The sequence below is a fragment of the Ruditapes philippinarum genome, unplaced genomic scaffold (genome assembly GCF_026571515.1).
Source record: "Ruditapes philippinarum isolate M1 unplaced genomic scaffold, ASM2657151v2 ctg10671_1_1_1_1, whole genome shotgun sequence".
In the NCBI taxonomy this organism is placed as follows: domain Eukaryota; kingdom Metazoa; phylum Mollusca; class Bivalvia; order Venerida; family Veneridae; genus Ruditapes; species Ruditapes philippinarum.
This window is the reverse complement of record NW_026855497.1, coordinates 7,023-28,531: the sequence shown is the minus strand read 5'-3', so window position 1 is coordinate 28,531 and position 21,509 is coordinate 7,023. Positions and strand designations below refer to the sequence as shown.

General features: G+C 33.3%; 2 protein-coding genes across 2 annotated transcripts; one reads left to right on the top strand and one right to left on the bottom strand.

The window, feature by feature from the left end:
* The first annotated feature begins 1,206 nt into the window (after window positions 1-1,206).
* On the top strand, window positions 1,207-7,671 carry LOC132743548 (zinc finger BED domain-containing protein 4-like). Its single transcript, XM_060732079.1, has 5 exons — window positions 1,207-1,509; window positions 4,402-4,657; window positions 5,166-5,386; window positions 6,248-6,777; window positions 7,150-7,671. Exons 1-5 carry the CDS (start codon window positions 1,353-1,355, stop codon window positions 7,669-7,671), a joined length of 1,686 nt encoding a protein of 561 aa, XP_060588062.1. The 5' UTR covers window positions 1,207-1,352.
* LOC132743547 (uncharacterized) lies at window positions 7,668-20,119 on the bottom strand. Its single transcript, XM_060732078.1, has 4 exons — window positions 19,805-20,119; window positions 18,711-18,891; window positions 12,704-12,871; window positions 7,668-7,783 (listed from the first exon to the last, which is right to left on the bottom strand). Exons 1-4 carry the CDS (start codon window positions 20,117-20,119, stop codon window positions 7,668-7,670), a joined length of 780 nt encoding a protein of 259 aa, XP_060588061.1.
* Window positions 20,120-21,509: the final 1,390 nt, after the last annotated feature.

Sequence of the window (21,509 nt, the reverse complement as noted above, 5' to 3'; positions counted from 1 at the left end):
CAAATTTTATTTGAAAGAAAAAGATTAAATAAATCAATGTTAGCCATTGTTTATTATCAAGTTTCTTTGAAGGTAACTACATATGTTTTTGATTTCAGAATTGAGCGGCTCTGGCAGGAAACTGTGGCAGGATGCACGTGCACCTACTTCCTGAGCTATTCCGTACAATGGAACAGGATGGAATTCTTCATGTAGACAACGAGGTCAACCTTCTTTCTCTTCACCTTGTCTTTCTGAAGAGGATTCAAAGTTCAGTGGACCGTTTTGTACATGCTGTTTCTAATCGACCACTACGGACAGAACACAATAAAACACCCATGCAAATGTGGATTATGGGACAATTGAGGGACCCAAAGATTCAGCTTACTGCTGAGGTAACTTTAGCTAAGTACTAATTTATTAAATTTTAGCTCATCTATTCGAAGAATAAGAGGAGAGCTATACTGGCGTTGGTGTCGGCATCATACCTTTGTTAAGGTTTTGCATGCAAGTACAAATTACACTATTGTGTACCAAGTACTTGATGTATTGCATGTAAACTTTATTCAATGCTTCCCAACTATCATACCAATTAAAAATGCAAGTAAGATAACTCTTTCATGCATTTAAAGCCTGTCAAAAATATGACAAACAAGATCAACAAGGAAAGGCGGCGTTCAATGAACGCAACCCCCATGTGACCCAGAAACAAGAACCAGTGGCAAGGAGCCCAGGGGGACCCCAAACAAAAACAGGACAGGGCAAAGACAGAGCACGGACAGGTTAATCACTAAATGATAAATAATTTTGAACTGGTTAGGAATTCAAAGAAAACAAAGCTCAAAGCTCAAGCTTCCTCATTCCTATTAAAACACAGATTAGTGAATCACTTCTTTTAATGTGCATTTGATTACCTAATTGCCAATATTCTACATGATCACATGTGCTGTAATGTGGTTTTACAGTTTCTATGCTTAACCAATACTAAGTAATTCAAATTATGGCCCTTTATCTTTTAACTTAGAAACTGGTTAAAGAGTGACACTTCTTTAAAGTCCATATCCTAGTAACCAATTGATTCATTACATTAAACATTATGTAAGGTGTCTCAACCATTACATAATCAAGTAAGATAATTCTATCTTGCATTTAATGCAAATTCACGGGGGAGGAAGTGTTACACGAAGGATGGAGTTCTTATGATAACCTGTTTGGAGTTCTTTAGTGATGTTCCGATTGTCGCTTGTCGCCGATGATCACTTACATTTTTGGAGAGCGACAATAATCGATTAAAATGAATCCGTTCCGCGACGTCGCCGTAATTATTTTTACCATACCAAAGGGAGTTAATTAGTCTCATAGAACGCGCGACAATGGACGCAAATGAGAGCCTTGAATTGTTTTCGCATCCAGGAAAGAAAACGAAGTCACTTGCTTGGAACTATTTTAAATTTAGAAAGGATGTTAATGGAAATATCCAGCTCAGTAACGCTATTTGCAGCATTTGCAAGAAAGTGTACAGGAACAATGGTAATTTATTTTTTGTAATGCTTTCGGATAAAGAATAATTCGGATATATTATTTTAACCCATGTTGTATACGATTTACAATTAAATTTATATTTATTTAATCAAGCAGACATACAATACAGTAAGTTACATGGAAAGGGGCTTAGAGTAAAATGAACAAGGAAGTGCATTTAAATAAATATATGTTATTATGGTTATTGAAAAACCCAGATTTTTTTTCTCTAATTTTGCACCAAGTGATGAAAGAAATTAGATATTAAATAAATCTAATATAGAAAATTTAAGGTAGTAAGTTATATTTTCTTGTGACTTCTGGTGGGTACAGTTTGTATGCCAGTTTCATTTCAGTTATTAAATAATTCAGTATTGTATTTTCATATACTGGTCGGAGAGATAACTCTGACGCATAGATAACCCCGACACTTGATAAATATAATTGTTATAGCTTTGTTTTTCAACAAACAAGCACATGATCACCTGATAGTATAGGAACAGGACAGAATGCCATGATTTTTTATAATTTGATAAACTTTTTAATGTTTTTCAAATAACCTTAGAAACTTTTTGCAGGCAAAAACTGCTTCAAAACGTTCTTTTTACTATATTACAATAAGGTTGTTATAAATGTATTGACCTGAGGCCACTGACTTGGGAAAGATTTTTGAAAAATTGTTTAAATATTTACAAAAAATAGATAAACCATATAAGATGTAAAAATAAATTATTGATGCTGATTTTCCAGTCATTTTTTACTTAAAAATTTAAGTGTCGACTTTATCTACTGTTGTGGGGTAAAAAGACCATGTTTTGTATACCTCATTCCAGACCATAAAGAAGTACCAGATTCCATTTTCATACATAATTTTTGTAATATAATGTAAAGTCTTTGAACTGAACTTTGTTTAGGTTGTTCAATATATTTAAAATATACTGGAAGATGATTTATATATTGCAAAAAATATTTGATTTAGTGTCGGAGTTATCTCTCCAACCAGTATACATATTAATTATAATTGGAAACTGGCCCCCATTTAAATTTGATATATAAGGTCTTTGATGTTGAGTGAATATTGCCTATACCTAACATAAATGAATCAAATGTAAGTGTGCATAACAAAATGTATGTGAAGAGTACAAAATGGTGTTCATCATATGAAATCTTCTGAAAAATGTCTAATTCGTCTTCTAAACTCTTCTTTAAATTCTTATGCATCTGGACCGGCTCATCTGAACCAGCTACAGCCTACAGCTCAATTAGAATTATATTAGAGTGACATTCCATCAGGTCCACTATTATGGTGTAAAATAATGCACGGTTCAGGTTCAAATGAACAGGAATATATCATAAAGTCTGATAGAGGGATTAATTTCAATTTTACAAAGCATTTGAATTATAAACTATGCATTATGATACTTCAATGCAAGAAAAATTAATATCTATTTTTCATTCTATCATGCTTATAAAAAGGGAAATGATTAAAATATGCTGAACAATATTACATGCATATTGAGTAATTTTCGTGATGTCATTTGGTTAAGTGATGTCATATTTGACGTCATATGGCGTGTATTCCTGTGTAAGCATTTTTCTTTGCTGTGCATATATCCACAGACGCTTGTGGTTTGGAGCTCAAAACGCCTTTAAAATCCAAATAAAATGCATATTTGTCAATCCCAGGACATGTACTGATCATATATATCAAAAAATCTTAATATATGCCGTTTTGAAAAAAATTCATATTTCAACATCTATAATAATACACAAGATAAAAATGTTCGCCGGAAAAAATCCGCACCCCTACCGTCATAATCACCATGTATTTTAATCCATTTCCAATATTTTCACATAATCCTTTGGTCCATCGACACAGAAGATATAATTCTTCACGATGATGGTCAATTTTAAACTTCAACGGTAATATAAACAACGCAACAGCCGAAATAAACATCAATATTCTCGCCGTTTTTTTTCAACGACAAAAACTTTCGATAAATTCAATGGACCAGACGGCTATGAACGAAGCTATCCGATTATGTGGTTCCCAAACTTAAAAGCGCTGCGCATTTTGCACACGGCAAAGCTGGGGCCACATAATCGGATAGCTTCGTTCATAGCCGTCTGGTCCATTGAATTTATCGAAAGTTTTTGTCGTTGAAAAAAAACGGCGAGAATATTGATGTTTATTTCGGCTGTTGCGTTGTTTATATTACCGTTGAAGTTTAAAATTGACCACCATCGTGAAGAATTATATCTTCTGTGTCGATGGACCAAAGGATTATGTGATAATATTGGAAATGGATTAAAATACATGGTGATTATGACGGTAGGGGTGCGGATTTTTTCCGGCGAACATTTTTATCTTGTGTATTATTATAGATGTTGAAATATGAATTTTTTTCAAAACGGCATATATTAAGATTTTTTGATATATATGATCAGTACATGTCCTGGGATTGACAAATATGCATTTTATTTGGATTTTAAAGGCGTTTTGAGCTCCAAACCACAAGCGTCTGTGCATATATCGTGTATTAATTAATGGAATAATGCACTTGACAGGCTTTTATGTTTGATAAGCGAGTTAGAATTTATGGTTAAGGAAACTGTTTCAAGGGTTGTATATAATTATTTTATGTATATACAAAATTCAAGTTGTCTTAATTCTCATTTTAACATAAACAATACATGCACTTACTTTCATGTATTTAATTTTCTTTTGAAATTGAATAAATGGACAGTACTGATACTACTGATTAAATACCAGGCATGCTATTTTTTCATACACTCAATCAGTTTTGTAACTATTGTTTAATTACATGAATGTACTGTGTATTGAAGAAGTATACTGTTATTGACAGCAATGTAAATATTCTGTTATGTTTTCTATTTCAGGCAATACTACTAACCTCGTTTTCCACATAAAACATGAGCATAAAGAGTTGATCCCACAAGCAAATGAACCAGTAAGAGATAAACACAACATGTTACAGCCTAAAATACAAACAGCAGTAACTAGACAATATTTGCCCCATGAAAGACAATCGTGTTTGAATGACCTCCTTCTAAAATTGATTGTGAGCAAGTCACTGCCATTGAGTTTGATATCAAATGATGCCTTCAAGAAGTTTGTTTCAGTACTGGAGCCAAGGTACCTTTTTCTTGTTGTTTGTTCAAATTTCAGTTTGTTATTTATGTAAACTATGTTGCAGTGTGCTTTCATTCGAAATAGCCTAAGAAAAAATTGTTTAAGTGCTATCTCTGGCCAAGTTATTTAGATCTCTCACTCAGTTTAAGTGCCAATACCATCAATAACTATGTTAGAAAATTGTATGTTTCTTGTGGAAAGTATGGGTCTTCCACATGAAAAATTGTTAAATTAGCTGGCTGAAAAAGGTCTGATATATCTGTAACTGCTGTTGACTCCAGTAATACCTTGTCAACTTATACTGTGAGCCCTTTTATATATATTACAAAATATGCCCAAAACAAAACATACCCATTTAAATGACTGAGGTTTAAATCAGGATCATATAGCAAATTATATATATTTCAAAATATGCACAAAGCAAAACATACCCATGTACATTTTTTTAGGTTTAAATTATAATCTGAAATCATATAGCAAATTTTAGTGCCTACTTTTTATTTTTATACAGATATACTATTCCATCTAAACCTGCTGCAATTGTGCTGTTGGATAGGAAATATTCAGAAATGAAACTCAAGTTGAAAAATGATCTCTCACTGTGCGAATCAGTAGCACTTACCCATGATGGATGGACAAGCAACTCAACACAGAGTTATGACACTGTGACATGCCACATGATCCAAACAGACTGGGAATTAAAACATGCTGTTCTTGGAACTGTTAAGGTAGGTTCTTAGTCAACAACATGTCTTTTACAAACACATCACTTTTAGAATAAGTTAAAATTTTATACCTCATTTGCATACGCCCTTCAATATTTAATTTGACATCATCCGGTCCATAAACCGCATACAGACCAGGGGCAGTCCATAATTCTTATATGGACTGGATGACGCCATATTAAATCTTAAAGTTCGGGGTTTTTTGCCTGTTTAATTTGATTAACAAAAATTGAATAACAAAAGAACAGCATTATTTTTTTATTTTTTTGCTGTATCGCCTGAAAATAATACATGTAATATTAAATCCGACTAGGGTTTGAAATAGTTCACACATTGAACAAATAAATTATTATTTGAAAGCAAATTATAGTAAAAATGTCAGCAACAAAAGGGATGAAAGGATTTAGATTTGGTATAATATAACAAATAAAACATGGCCTTTTAGGCAAAATCCAAGTTTACAGACTGGTAAGTCAAACCTCGGAAGGTATATGTCCCTCAGCTGCGCTTCGGGCCATATACCTTCCTCAGTCTGACCAATCAGTCCGTAAACTTGCATATTGTCCTCAAGGCCACGTGTTATTTGTTAAATATTTTACTCACCATGCTCATTAGCAAAAAATAAACGGGACATTATTTATATTTGCCAAAAAATTTCAGTTCTTACATGTCTGGTATACAGGTGTGTCTGAGACAGGGATCAAACCAGTCCACGCCCCTGCACCGTCTTAAGTAGAATTAACATTTTAAACATGAAAATGATGAAATTTTGATTTAGAAACATCTGTCCTGCCATATTTGGCTGCAGATGTTACTAAACACTCTTTAAAAAATAACTCAGTATTAACTTTTGTTGTATTGCAGGTAGAAGGAATGCATACAGGGGAAAACATCGCAGCAAATATTCAGTCAACTCTAGATGAATGGAACTTAGGTCGCCCTTCAGCCATGACAACCGACAATGCTGCCAATGAACAGAAAGCTGTCCGTCTTTTGGGTTTTACGCGCTTTGGCTGCTTTGGCCATAGGATCAATCTGGTTGTTAAAAAAGCAATAAAAATTCCAGAAATGGAAGACTTGTTGACAAAAGGAAGGACTCTTGTTTCTTTTTTCCATAAATCATCTTCTGCTACTGACTTGCTTGTGGAAAAACAAAAGTTATTAAACCCAGAGCGAAAAGATCATAGGTTAATCATGGACTGTCCCACAAGATGGAATAGCACATTATCTATGTTACAGCGTTTGATTACAGAAACCCCTTACATAGTTAACATGGCAAATGACGCAAATTTGTCAAAACATGCATCTCAAGTAATAAAGGCAAACAGTTACAGCTTTGAAGATATATCAGTTCTAGAATGTGTTACTAGTATTCTCAAACCTTTTGAAAAGGCAACAGTAAAATAGATAAATATAGAATCCCTAAAGAAAGCCCAACACGGCAAAACTGAAAATGTTGCAGGCTCGGTTTGATTGAGCCTGTTCATGGACGGTACTGGAAAGTGCAAATTACCGTCCACGCCCCCTAGCACCGGCTTAAGCAGAATTCAACATTTAAACGTGAAATAGTAAAATTTTGAATTTAGAAACATCCGCAGATGTGTTCATACGGCGGTAATCATGGAACCTTCAATGTGACACTTCCGTGCCATTCCATTAAAAGCGGCGTATGGTCCCCAAGTAATAAAAAGCGTGTGCCTTTGTTCACAGTCATCACCTACTATGCAACATGTCTGTCCAGTAATTAAAAAGCTTACATCTGTTGTACAGCCGAATGTAAATGACAATGAACTCATTAAAAACATGAAAAACACCATGATACAGGAGCTTGAAAACAGAACTCAGACAGAAGATCTACCACTACTTGCTGCCATACTTAACCCAGATACAAAACATCTTACCTTCTTATCTGAGGAAGAGCGAGAAAGGGGGCGACAACTGCTTAAGGAAAAGGCAGAGATGCTGACAGTAAAGGTGAAGAATGAAGTAGAACTAGATTTAACAAACAAGGAATCAGCATTACCACCGTTACCCTGTCTACCAGACACACTTGATAATGTTGTCCAGGTTGACGAAGTACAAGAGCCAGAATCCAAGCGGGCTAAGATAAAGTGTTCTGATTCTGTTGAATGGTTAGATGATGTTTGCATGATCACTGGAGAATCGACAATTCCCAAAGTTGTGTTAGTCGAGTCAGAGATAAACAAGTACTTTGATATTGCGCGGAAAGAATCAGATAAAAGTCTAACATTGTTAGAATGGTGGAAGGAAAATGAGTACCAATTTTCCTAGACTTTCTCGTGTGCTAAAACAGTCCTTGCTGTACCAGCAAGTTCTGTTCCGTCAGAACGTGTTTTTAGTTTGGCAGGGAATATCGTTACAAAAAAGAGGAACAGACTAAATCCTGAAAATGTTAACAAATTTATTTTCATGAATGTGAACAGAAAATTTTATTGGTAGTGTAATTAGAGAAGTTAGATTCAATGAGACAATTATCAGAATTCAAATAGTGGTAATTGAATAACTTTCCAAGATTCTAGTCATTTTTGAAGTTTCGAGTAGTTTTCAAGTCACATGTTCATTCAACTTCATTGTTCACCTGTTACTATTTACTTTCAATTTTTAGTGAAAAGTTAATGAATTGTATTTTACACTAAGAAATCTGATTGCATATAACAAAGAAGAGAATTGTTTTATTTATAGCTAACCTGAACACTAAGTTCAAGGTTAGTTTGTGATCATGTTTTGTCTGTCAGTCTAGGGTACTGTACCTACTACCTACCTGGAATTTCTGGACTTTTACTCAGGTTTATATATAGGAATTTCTTTAAATTTTCCTTTCAAGCAATAATGTCCAGAAGATAAAACTAAGTATAACATTTGTATAAAGTTTAAACAATGTTGAAAAGTGCTTAATGAAGTTAATGGTACAAAATATAATTAAGGACTTTGGAAAAATATTCCTTCTCTGTTTTCTAGTACAGGCGATTAATAATCGGAAAGTTATCGATTATATTCCATCCGATTGAACCGATAATCGATTGGGAGAAATTTCATCCGATTTCCATCACTAGAGTTCTTATGATAACTGTCAAGGAGTTCCTGGAAAACGTTACGGATTTCTGTGGAAAACTTTTCTATATACTTGGAGAACTCGCCTAAAATGGTTATTTTTAACTTTAAATGGGGAGTTTGAGGTGCTAAATTAACTTTGATAATTAAGCTTGCCCTATATATTGTATTATGTTTCAGAAAAAAATCTTTTAGTCCATATTTTGTCGCTTTTTTAAAAAAAATCTGCAAGTTTTGAGAAAAATGACCAAATTACTTGCTAATTCGTACATATTGACCTTTTCATTTGTGATCTTCTTCGTTGCTATACTTAATTACCTAATTATTATGGAGAGTTGCAAACATAAAGCCCGGGCTAATAAATTTATACCCGATTTTTCAAATGTTACGGAGTTTTTGCGATATCTCAAAATATGTCCTGGAGTTCTTATGATAACTTTTGTTACTGTCAGTGTGTTCGTGTGCTTAATCACGGCGCGTTTAAGCGTATTTTATTAGACAATAAGTGTGTTAATCATTATGAAGCATAGTACGCTTATCATTTGCACAAACATTTGGTTATATAACGTTGGTTTTGATCGTGTTTTTCAGTTCAAGAGATATTTTTCTTACCTCCGTTTCTTGTGTTTTTTGTGTTTGTTTTGGTCTTTTTGTGTGTGTGTGTTTTTTTTATATATTTTATTGGAATGACTGTAAACATACTAGATGTAGAGCATTTACTTACAGGATAAAAATACTCTTTGAATCATGATTTCGTCATATATACATTATTCCTGGCAGTTTTAGAGAACATTAAGTAACTATGCTATCGGTATGCATGTAAATGGTTTTCAGCAAAATAGGAGGTAGTATGCACTACCTTTATCTAAATTTAATGAGGTGGGTGTCGTCTTTATGTTTCAACGCGTATTTCAATTTTTAAAAGGTATCAGTTTTTGTCATAGAAAAGTATAAAGTTCTATGACAATGATATGACGATAGAAAGTAAGTCTTCAATAAGATATGTGAGTCACCGTAAGGTTTATCGACCTTGTTCCTTTCTCTATTAAATCCAATGTAGCATCACGTGACGTACAGCAATTTCCATATTTCGGAAAATTACTGCATACATTTTTCTTATCAAAGTTGGAGTCCTAGTGGAAATTTTGCAACAACTTTTGCTGTAATTGATTACAAAAATATATTGTCGAACTTCTTTCGCTCGAACCCGTAGGGCACGTGCAAATCTGTCGAAGAGATCGGTAGTAATCGGTTGATTTTTATGCATAAAAAGATCATACATTTCGGGTGCATGGGTGTGAAGGATATCCCGGTTATATACGATACATGGTTTATAATGATACAATTTACTTAGCCGCTTCTTGAGGGAAGTCCAACTACACGGTGCATATCCATATCGGTAACCTCTTTGCGAAATCTGCTCAAACGGTACCCTCTTCGAACAGGTCATTCTCTGCTACCCTCAAAGCACGACATATACTTTTATGTGTTAATCGCTAAGTATGTAATATTTACATAAAAGTAAGAAATATTACATACATACTTAACGATTAACGCAAATAAAAGCATATGTCGTGCTTTGAGGGTACCTATGTGTTCAAAAAATGAGAGGGTACCTGTGATATAAAAATTCAAATGAAGAGAGGTAGCCTGTGCCGCTGCAAAACCGAAAGTAGGGTGTTTTTATGAATTTTACATTTATTTTTGACAATATACTGCCATTTGTCCGAAGATGATATGTATATGAACATATTAAATATGTATGATGCATATATAATCAAGTCACAGGTTCATTTCAGCCCGAAAAATATGTCGATGTGATGGGCGAGGCAAGACATGTCGATTTTTTGTAGCTTATTGTGAAGTTGCAGTACATGACAATCGGGCACATGACAACTCAGCACATAAATAAAACATTCTAGTGTTCCGTTGTATATATCTTTTCTACGTGTCATACCTCCTTTCCTTACTACAATGAAATTTTACTGGATTGTTATCCATCGCTGGTTTGTTTTTAGCAGAGAATGACCTGTGCATGTTCAAACAGGTACCGTTTGAGTAGATTTCGCAAAGAGGGTACCGATATGGATATGCTCCGTGAACTACTTATTGTCTGCTTTAGAAAGGCGGCTGCTTAAAACATGTAACTGAGGAAAAAAGTGTTAAACAATTTTTCCTTGGCGGTTTAAGCCATGTTACTGCTGAATACAGGTGACCGCTGATTCAGGTTTTTCTTGAAAACCAGATTTTTATTTGTTTGTTTGTTTCATTTTACGCCTTTTCCCAACAGTATTTCAGTCATATGGGCGGGTAGTTTCCTAACCATCGTTCCTGGAGAGTTACACCTGTACTAGACTACCTTCCTCCGTGCTATACTACCAAAGCATCTCCCGGGGATCGAACCCACGCCAGAGAGGTAACTGGATTAGAAGTCATCGACTCAAACCCCTCGACCACGGAGGCGGTCGTTCCTGAAGATAGCTTAGCACCTGTTTATCCTATATATCAAGTTTTATTTTAATCCCATACCTAGTTTCGAAGTTTACTCGAAAAGGGTGTGACAGAAGGGCAGACAGACATGCAAAGTTACAAAGCGGCGACTTTATGCTGCCCTTCTTTAAAAAACATAAAAATGGGGACTGTTGTGTTTTTACACAAATCATTTGAGCAATCTTGGGATGGTAATCTAAGGAACATTTTTTACAAAATCTGTTCAAATCTAACCATCTTTGGCAAAATGACATAGTATGGTAAAAACATGGCTAGCAAATGAACTTTATTCTATTCTTTAAAGATCTTTTTACTTTGGTCATACAACATTTCTCAATTCCAAAACCAATAGCATCAACAATAACGCTCAAAAAGTGCTTTTCAAAAGTCTCATACTCCTGAATACGAGCAGTCTGTGAGAACATAATTGAAGGCGCACATGTGTTGACAGTTGTTAAATTACTTGATGTGTGGCTAAATTCAACCAATCTACATTCTATATTTCGTGGAAGTGTTTCACATCCTATGAGAGCCTGAAGAACATGTCCAGTGTTAATCACCAAACGAAACAGAATAATAATTTCTACCTGAATGGAGTATATTGCCCATATTGTTAAAAAAAAGATGGTAGGTTAGGTTAGACAATCATATCCTTATTATTTTCCCAACATACATACAATGACCAGTTCACAAGTAATAAATAGGTTTTATCAAGAAAAAAGTAACAATGACAGTCTATAATGTTAGTTCAAAGATTGGCTTGTCCTATTGTTGTCTCATCAACACTCAAAAGATCAATTTTTATGTGAGACGATTGTTGTTATGCAGTTGGAAGGAAATCAGGTTGGTTTTATTCTTCTATTTATCTAAGAATCAGGGAAGAGAAGTGTATCCCTACAGGTGCAGAAAGAAGTAACAGTTTGGAACATTTTTGCAGACTTAAATTAATAAATAATTGGTTGAGCCACTACAAAATTAAATTAGCCGAAACTTTTATGGGTTCGAGCTGTCCTTTTACATTTGAGGAATTATTTGGCTAAACAGAAGAATTAGGCAAATTGACAGAAACAAAACAAAAATAACATTTTATTTAATGCTTTCCAGTGGTTTATTGAACTGTAACGGTGGATTACATATTGATAAACTTACCATTTGAAACAATGAGTTATCGAAATATAATTTCACTGTTTTCTCAGATTCTACCTGTTTCATTGTAAAAATGCTAACATGAGAGCAAGCAATGCCAGCAAAGAATGCAATGCAATTTTGTTTCTGATATGACGTCATTTGATTGAAATTTTGCGCTGTTTCCCTATTACTAATTAATACTAATTAAATGTTGTTTTTGTTAAATCATTAGCATGAAATAGTAAAGTCACTTGGGAAATATTACTTTTGGTGCTCACTTGGTGAAATATATCGAACATTTTTAACTGAAACAAACAAATTTGCTCTATTTAATGCAATTGATGTAAATTAAATTCATGAATCCAAAAACATTACACAACGAAGTGTCAAAAATCAATGATTTTTTTTGTCATTTGACTTGTAATCATTTTTTCAAAGGTTAAACATTTTGGGATAATGAAGGGGAATTTTGACCAAATTTGGGGAAATAGGTACATTCCTTGGCTAGATGAATGGGAAATTATACTGGCCCTAAAAATTAGGGAGAGCCCTGGAGTTCTATTAAATTTGAAGTGCATATAAAGATGCTCACATGCTGACATGAATAACATATTAATTTTTTTTAAGTACATACGTTCCGCTTTCTTTAAGAATTTCCCAAAGTTATACATGATCATTTCTTCCCTCATCTGGTGTGTAAGTCGGTTTGAAGAAACTTTGTACACTGGAGATGTGGTAAAGAACTTTATATTCTCCTCAGCATGTCCCTGGATGGCAGTTTGAACACCAGGAAGTTCCAAACCTGCAAAGAATGATTTAAGAACATATTTACTTTTCAATGTCTTTAGACGTTGCCTGAAATTAAAATGTATACCACTTTGCTTCCATCTGCTTGATTTGAAGTAAAAGAGAAAAAAGATCACATTCGGTTATGGTGAATACATATCAACATCCAGTGAACTGATGCTTTAGAAGTTTTAAAAAAGGTTTAATTTAGACAGATTTTATTTCATATTAATCTTTAAATAAAACGGGAGCACATCTCAATAAAGTTTTACTGGTATATAAGAGTGAGGTTCCTTGCTATATATGTGCAAAATGACACTGGCAATGTGTGCATACTATGTGTCTCACTATATACTTGACCTGCATGTTTGAAACTTTAAAAATACTAATAACAAATTGCTTCCTTACTGAAATCATTTGAAATCATATTCCTGTATTTACAACACAATGAATAGTTTTTTCTCTCCAAATTTACTCGGTATCAATAATGAATACAATCATCCATACCACTAAGTCTTGTGACACATATACCTTAGTCCATTCAAATATTGGACGTTCTTTAGTTATGTCCAACCTTTTGCATGACATTGACAAGAAATGACCACAATGGCTTGATTCTTTTATTAAACACCACACGCCCCTCACTTAAAAAAAACCCCAAAGAGCATTGATTTTCAAAGCCACTGTATACATTAAAACAAGAATATAGGAAACTGTAACGATCTGTTACACTTTCCAATTAGGTAATAATTACTAAATGCAAATACAAAATACATCTTCACAATCTTACCAGTTAAATTCCCTATCTGATGTTTTTATAATATCAAATTTCTGAGACAAGGCTCCTAACTCATTCCAAACACAACCAGCCTCCCAGTATTAAAATAGTATTAAAATCATGTTTTACATTTTTCTTTAAAATCTATTTAAATTCTAGATAGATAGATAGATAGATATTCAGGTTAAAACACACATACATGTATACATAAAACAACACTTTAGCATTTTATATAAAACTGATGACACAATTGTAATAAAATATTTCGGAAGTTTGTCAGACATAAATATCACAGACGGCTCATTAAATAATAAAATATTATAACTAAAAACAAAATCTAAAACTCTTTCATTCCTATGACTAGATATCAATTTACTAGTTTAATAAAATGTAAGGACGTAAGTGGAAACATGTATAGAGTAGTGTGCAATAACCTCGGATTGCCCATGAAAGCCCGAAGGCTTACTTCCAATGGGGTCCTTGGATATATACTTACTATAATACAGTCGACTCTCGTTATCTCGAAGTCATTGGGACCGTCCAAAAAATATCGAGATAACGAAATGTCGAGATAAACATATTAGGGTTAGAACAAGGCGAAACTGATTTTTACAAAAGACATGTGCATACCTTATGTCAAATAAACTATAATATCCCCATGTCTTGTTTTCATAGGCCTAGTCAATATTTAACGAAGTAACATAAGCGGATGTTTACCAGCGGAAATACGGGTGTCTGTGATAAAAACACATAGTGAGGTTTACTCAGTAATACACCAATATAGTGAATCGGATATCGGATATGGTTGATCCGGATATCCTCCCGGGTTATTTATCGGGTCTTTCTCGAGATTGTTCCACCGCTGATTGATTTGGTGGTGATGTTGTGAAACAATATTGCAACGATAGCGTTTCTATACTTTCACTTTTTCATTTACATTTAAAGTCATAATGAATTGATACAGTGTTCGAATATTTAAAAAGAATGTAAAATTCACTCATTGTGGACATAAGTCAATCAACACGCTAAATAGATTAACTTTTATAAAAACAGCTAAACTTGTTACAAACATAATCGACATTATGACACGCGCTATTAATTGAGCAATTATCGTCTAGATTGTGTTTTTCACACGTCTGAGGGGAACGGACGAAGTCGAGATAAACAAAGGATAATAGTGTGAAAATAACTGTTGGGGCTGAAATTTTACATCGAGATACTGAAAATATCGAAATAGAAATATCGAGATAAACAAATATTTCCAATATTGTTAAAGAAGGAAGAAAATCGGGACTTTCAAAATTTCATCGAGATAACGAAATATCGAGAAAAGCGATGTCGAGATAACGATAGTTGACTGTATACAATATAAAACACAAAAACATTGGAAAATACAAAACTTTGGAAACTGGAAGATGTCATTTACGTAAAATATCAAATTTTAGTATTTCCATTAACTTTGCTAAAAAGAAAACAATAAAAATGAGATCAATATCTAGTCATACTAGTGGATTTAATTATGATTTACTAACCTAACTGTTCTAGTAAATGGGCCTTCACAGAGCTTTTGAAATTTCCTATCTTATTAATTTTTTTGATGTATGTTGGCAAGGAATTCCAATCATTAATTGCTTTTTGAAAAAAAGTTACATTATCTTTCCCATAACTTCTTGGGACCCTAAAATTGTACTGATTCGACCGAGTTGAATAAGAATGAATGTCTCGAACAGGTATAAAATTTTCTATCATATATGAAGGGCACTGGTTATTAATAATTTTAAAAACATGATTAAGACGTAATTGCTTATTTCTGTTTTCTACATTTAGTAAAGACATATTAGCAAGAATAACATTATTGACACTATCTCTAGGTCCCATACCGTGTATAAATCTAACAATTTTATTTTGACAAATTTGAAGCTTATTTTTAAAACACTTGTTCAGGCTCGGGTACCAAGAAGAACATGCATAATCAAGGTGACATTGTATTAGTGCTGAGCATAAATATTTTCTAGTCCTAAAATCTAAAACATTTGCTTGCCTATACAAAAACTTAAGACGTGAATTCACCTTTGTGAGAATACAATTAACAATAGATTCACCTGACAAAGAAATCATCAATATTTAAACCTAGATATTTAACAGATTTTGTGGATTCAATAGTATGTCCATTACAAACAATTTTGAACTCTTTAACTTGTTTTAGTTTACGTTTGGAACCAAAAATAAGACATTCAGTCTTTCCTAGATGAAGTGACAATTTGTTATCTACAAGCCAAGATGAACAAGACTCTAGTGTTTGTCCAAGTTTTTGAGAAATAATACTTGGATTTTTGTGAGCAAAAAGAATTGCACTGTCATCGGCATACAGAATAAGTTTACATTCTTGATCTATACTAATTCTCATGTCATTTACATAGCACAAAAATAAAAGAGGACCCAGGATGCTGCCCTGGGGACCCCACATGTAACAGGCATGTAATCTGATAAAATATTATCAACACTAACAGTTTGTTTTCTACCTTTAAGATAAGACATAAACCAGTCAGTATTAGAGATACCCATCAATTTCAATTTTCCACATAAAATATCATGGTCAACAGTATCAAATGCTTTTTGTAGATCTAACATTATCATGCCTGTGTATAATCCTTTGGAATTATTGTTTCTGATATGATCCATAAGATGGATAAGACAAGTGTCAGTGGAATAGGAATTTCTAAAACCTGACTGTAATTCATACAATAAACCATTATCAACTAAAAACTTTTCAAGTTGAGAATACACTGATTTTTCTAAAATTTTTGAAACAATGCTTAAAATGCTTACAGGTCTATAATTTCCTACTTCAAGATTACTGTTCTTTTTATATAAAGGTTTTACCCTAGCTACTTTCATGTCATCAGGGAAATAATTTTCTGAAATTGACATAAAGTAAATGGTATTTTCAAAAAGGAAGCTGCGTCTTTTGAAAAATCTAGCAGGAATTTCATCTAAACTAGTACTCTTTGATGAGTTTAAATTCTTAAGCTCTTTATATACAAATGTCCCAGACAAATGTTTTAAGTACATTTTATTATTCTTAGTATTTCTATCATTTTAAAAATCTAACAAAGCTTGTGAGTCAATGTCAATCTTTTTGCTAGCACAAGGTAACTTATCAACAAGCTTAGAAGCAACAGTAGGAAAAAAAGTCATTAAAATGATTAGCAATTTTTAAAGGATTATGACAATTTTCACTATCAATTTTTAAAATAATATTTTCATTCCCTGTAACTTTGGATTTGTGCCCCAATTGTTTTAAATGTTTCCATATGCCTTTTGGATTATTTCTATTTTCAGCAATTTGATCAGTAAAATAAGAAGACTTAGCATGTTTTACTTCTCTTTGAACAACATTTCTAAATTTACAATAACAAGAAAAATCTTCATGGCAACCATATTTTCTAAACTTGTATAAATAATGATCTCTTGTTTTGATATGGTCTAAAATCTCTGATGACATCCAAGGTTCAGTTCTCTGTTTTAATCTAATTTCTTTAACAGGAGCAATGGCATTCAACACTGACATAAAAATATCTTTAAAAGCTACCCATGAACTGTTTACATTATCAGAATAAAAACATTTACTCCAGTCTGCTTGACCTAGTTTTTCAATAAACAAATCTCTACTATAATTTTTTACACATCTAACTTTAGAGAAATAATGTTTTGAGAAACTTTGTTTGCTGATTTTCCTTGTACAAAAAGTCAAAAAGTGATCACTTAGGCCAATAGAAATAACACCATATTGACTTAGCCTATCTTTTGAATTGGTAATGATATGATCAATTATACTTTTGCTTGATAAAGTAATTCTAGTGGCTTCAGTAATGATCTGTTGTAGATCAAAAATTTTCAAAATGCTAGTGTAGGATTTAAAAATTGAACTATACTTTTGGTAAAAACAAATGTTAAAATCTCCAAGAATGTAACATTCACAATCTGATCTAATATATGATATGAAAAACAAGATCAACAAGGAAAGGCGGCGTTCAATGAACGCAACCCCCATATGACCCAGCAACATGGAGGGGGACACCGACACTGAACGCCGAACAATCCCTTGAGGATGAAAATATAACAACTATATTAAATATATTAATTATATTAAATATTAAGACTATATAAAACATTTTCAAAATGTTCAATAAAATTTGATTGTTTTGGAGGTCTATATATAGTACCTACAGGTATTGGTTTGGTTTTTGGTAAAAGAATTTCAATAAAAATAATTTCATCATTAAAAACATTTAGGTCAGGTCTAGCAGTAAAAGCAATATCATTCCTCACATAGCAACACACTCCTCCTCCATGCCTGTCTCTATCATATCTTATAACTGTATAATTGTCAATATTAATTTCTGAGTCTGTAACAGACTTGTCAAGCCAGGTTTCAGATATACCAATAACAGCTGCTTTAGTTTTTAATGCAATTATTCTTAGTTCAGAAATTTTAGGCAAAAGAGATCTAACATTTAGGTGTAAAAAATGAAGTCCTTTTTTGAAGCACTGGAAGTGATCATCTGGTATAGTTGATGGTACAGTAGTTGAAGTAGTTAAGTGCTGTCAAATAAAGATGATGCATCATGGTCCCGGAGATCTGTAAAATCTGATGATGAACTGTTGTCTTTAAAAAAGTCTTGATAATCACAAAAAGGCAGTTCATTAAGTAAACATAATCTGCAAATATATGGAACATGAGTAAAGTTGTGTTGTAAAATTGAACGGTGTACACTAGAATTATCACAATCAGCACATTTCATGTGAATAAATCGCTTAAATAAATCGCTTCAGAACTTTAATAGTACCTGCGTTTAATTGTCACAGCGTTTAATTTTCTAATACATCGTAAATGAGCCCTTAAACTTTGCAGACATAACTGGTACCAAAGTATTTCAAACTGCTGACAACCTGTCTTTTCAAATTAAACATTGATAGTGTCCGATCCTTTAAAACATGTATGCAATTAAGATGGAGAAATGCATTGACTAAAAATATTGATTTCAAAACAAGTATTTTCAAACATTAAGTAAACCCATGCCTTGTCTTAATTGAAGAAGTGGTCCAATCACATGATAAAAGGTGAAGTGCCGTTTCAGAGCATGTACAGCTTCACTGGTGGTTGATGATGACAAAACTTTTCTAAAGCCCGCCTGCCCAAGTAAATCACCATGTCTTTGAACAAGGTCTCCAGATCCTGTACTGTCTGTTGAGATCTGCAAAATAATTACCGATCATAAATGGGAATTATACCCTTTTGAGAGAGGGAGTCATATTTTAATTTGTTTTAGACTACATACAAAGTTGTTAAATACACTAACCAGACGGTGTATGAAGATTGAGCAAAGGGATATGATCAACATACATATATATGTTTGATTCAAATATATAATAAAGTTTCTTACAATTTGTACATGTTTACACTGGAGACTAATTGATAGCACTGGTCACAGTTGGTCACAGTGTTATGGTTTTAAAATAATTCCACTGTCATTATCATAATGATGAATGAACTTCATCCAAAACTTTTTATTCAGTATAACATGCTTTAGCATTTTCTTTCAAATCAAGGGAGGCTATTTTGTGACAACAGGTAATAGAGTTGTGGTTCCTGTACATTAATTAGGCCATATTGCCATTACTAAATTGATAATTTACCGTAAGTTTCATTCAATTCCTTCTTAATCTTTCCAAGTTCAGATAGGTTACAAAGGACCATAAATCATACAATATGTATGAAATTTGAAGTTGGTATCTGAAATGGTTTTTAAAGTTGTTAGGAAAAAACTTTAAAAAATGCATATATTTTTTCAAATATAACAATGGGCAGTGTCTTTTATGTTGTATTTATAGAGAAACATTACTTTGAAAGGAGGTAAAGTAAACTTCTTCCCCTTTTCGGGCCTATTTTTATTTTCTTTAAATTCCTAATCAGTTACAAATTAATTATCATTTAATGATTAACCTGTCCGTGCTCTGTCTCTGCCCTGTCCTGTTTTTGTTTGGGGTCCCCCTGGGCTCCTTGCCATTGGTTCTTGTTGCTGGGTCATGTGGGGGTTGCGTTCATTGAACGCCGCTTTTCCTTGTTGATCTTGTTTATCATATTTCAATTCTTTAACAAAAACATACATCTTGTATGGCTGCTAACACATCAGGCCTTCCAACATATTCATCTGGTATATCTGCTAGATCTGGTTCTTCACCAGTACAAATGAAGCTTGCCAACAATGGATTCAAACATGTTGGGCGGCCTGGGTGTCCTGCGAGGATGGTACGCGCAGTAGCTCTTCCCATTGTTACATATGTCTTCTTTTCAAGCAGACCTGAATCTAATCTGAATGATCCATTTTCAAAAAGGTCATTGTTCTTAAACAACAAGCTGAAAAACTCCCTGCTTAAGCCACCTGCATCTAAGCCCTCTTCTCCTATGAAGTGAATTTTCATAGGTTTTTCCCAGTCAATTGTCAAATCATTTGATAGTTCTTCTTATGTTTTAAAGAAATTTCTCCTCACAACATTGATAAGCCAGTTTTCACTACTGTCTCCAACCGTTGCTGCTATGGCATCTAATTCTGCATCACGAGTCCTCTAAAACAAATATTTCTTATAAAAACTCAAGACAGGGAACAATTTGTATATGTAAAACAAAGCTATACAAGGTCCTAAACTGGATGACAGCATTTTTGGTAGTATAAAGTAAATAATAACTCCGGTTATAATAAAACTTCAGATACTACAAACAAATAATTTTGGCCTGATTTTCACTTCCTTATCCCATGTAATAATATACATATATAACATACTCTGGATATGTTAAACAATTTTGTAATGCATGGTCAAGATAACCCCAGTTTAGACAGAAGCACACATGCACACATGTAACGTTATGCTTATGGACTTGTCCATAGCTTTTTACATGTATCCTGCATTTTATCAATGTAATATATTATGCTGACTGTATATAATTTGTCATATGTTTAATTATGTCTTTTGAATAAATTTTCGAGTCATTTCAAGACTTTATTAATTAAATAAAACTGCAATAAAAAGGGCAGAAACGTCTCGCGGAAAAGGGCCGGAACGTCTTGGGGCCGATTTTTGCACAGGGGCCGATTTGATTTGCGGCCGATACGCCCTGTTTGCAATCCAACACTGACAATTCTTTATCACTTAACCAAAAAAAAAATGAATCTACAACTGCCTTTTGGTGTATAGATTTTAAAAATGATCAGACCACATGACATCAACATTATGGCTTAATTGCAAAAAAGGGACATAACTATTGTGATCGATATTCCGGATACTCGTATATTTTCGGTAATTTCCGTATTGTTCCGTACATGTTTCCGAATTTGCGCCCTCAGTCGTTAAAAAGAGTGTAGTTTGCAACCTGCCTTGTTGTACTGCACAGTTCGTGCTTCCATGTATTATTTATACATGTATAATCGATTAACATAGGTTTCCTATTTTTGTACACATTAACTGTGGACAGTTGACGATCATTATTATTAAACTGAACTGATTTTAGCATCAAACATATAATTTTAACGAAGACAAATTTGAAGATAGTCAAATAACGAACGATTCATGCAATTTAAAAAGCAAAATGTGCAAGTCATAATGCAAGATGTGCAAGCCAGAATGCATTGTGTGCATGTCATAATGCAAATGTAATAGTAAGAATTCAAGATGCACAAGTCAGAAAGCGCAATGTAACGTAAGAAGGCAAGATGTACAAGTCAGAATGCAAGATGTACAAGTTAGAAAGCACGACATAACGTAAGAAAGCAAGATGTAATTTTGGCATAAATAACCCTCAATATCTTTCTACCTT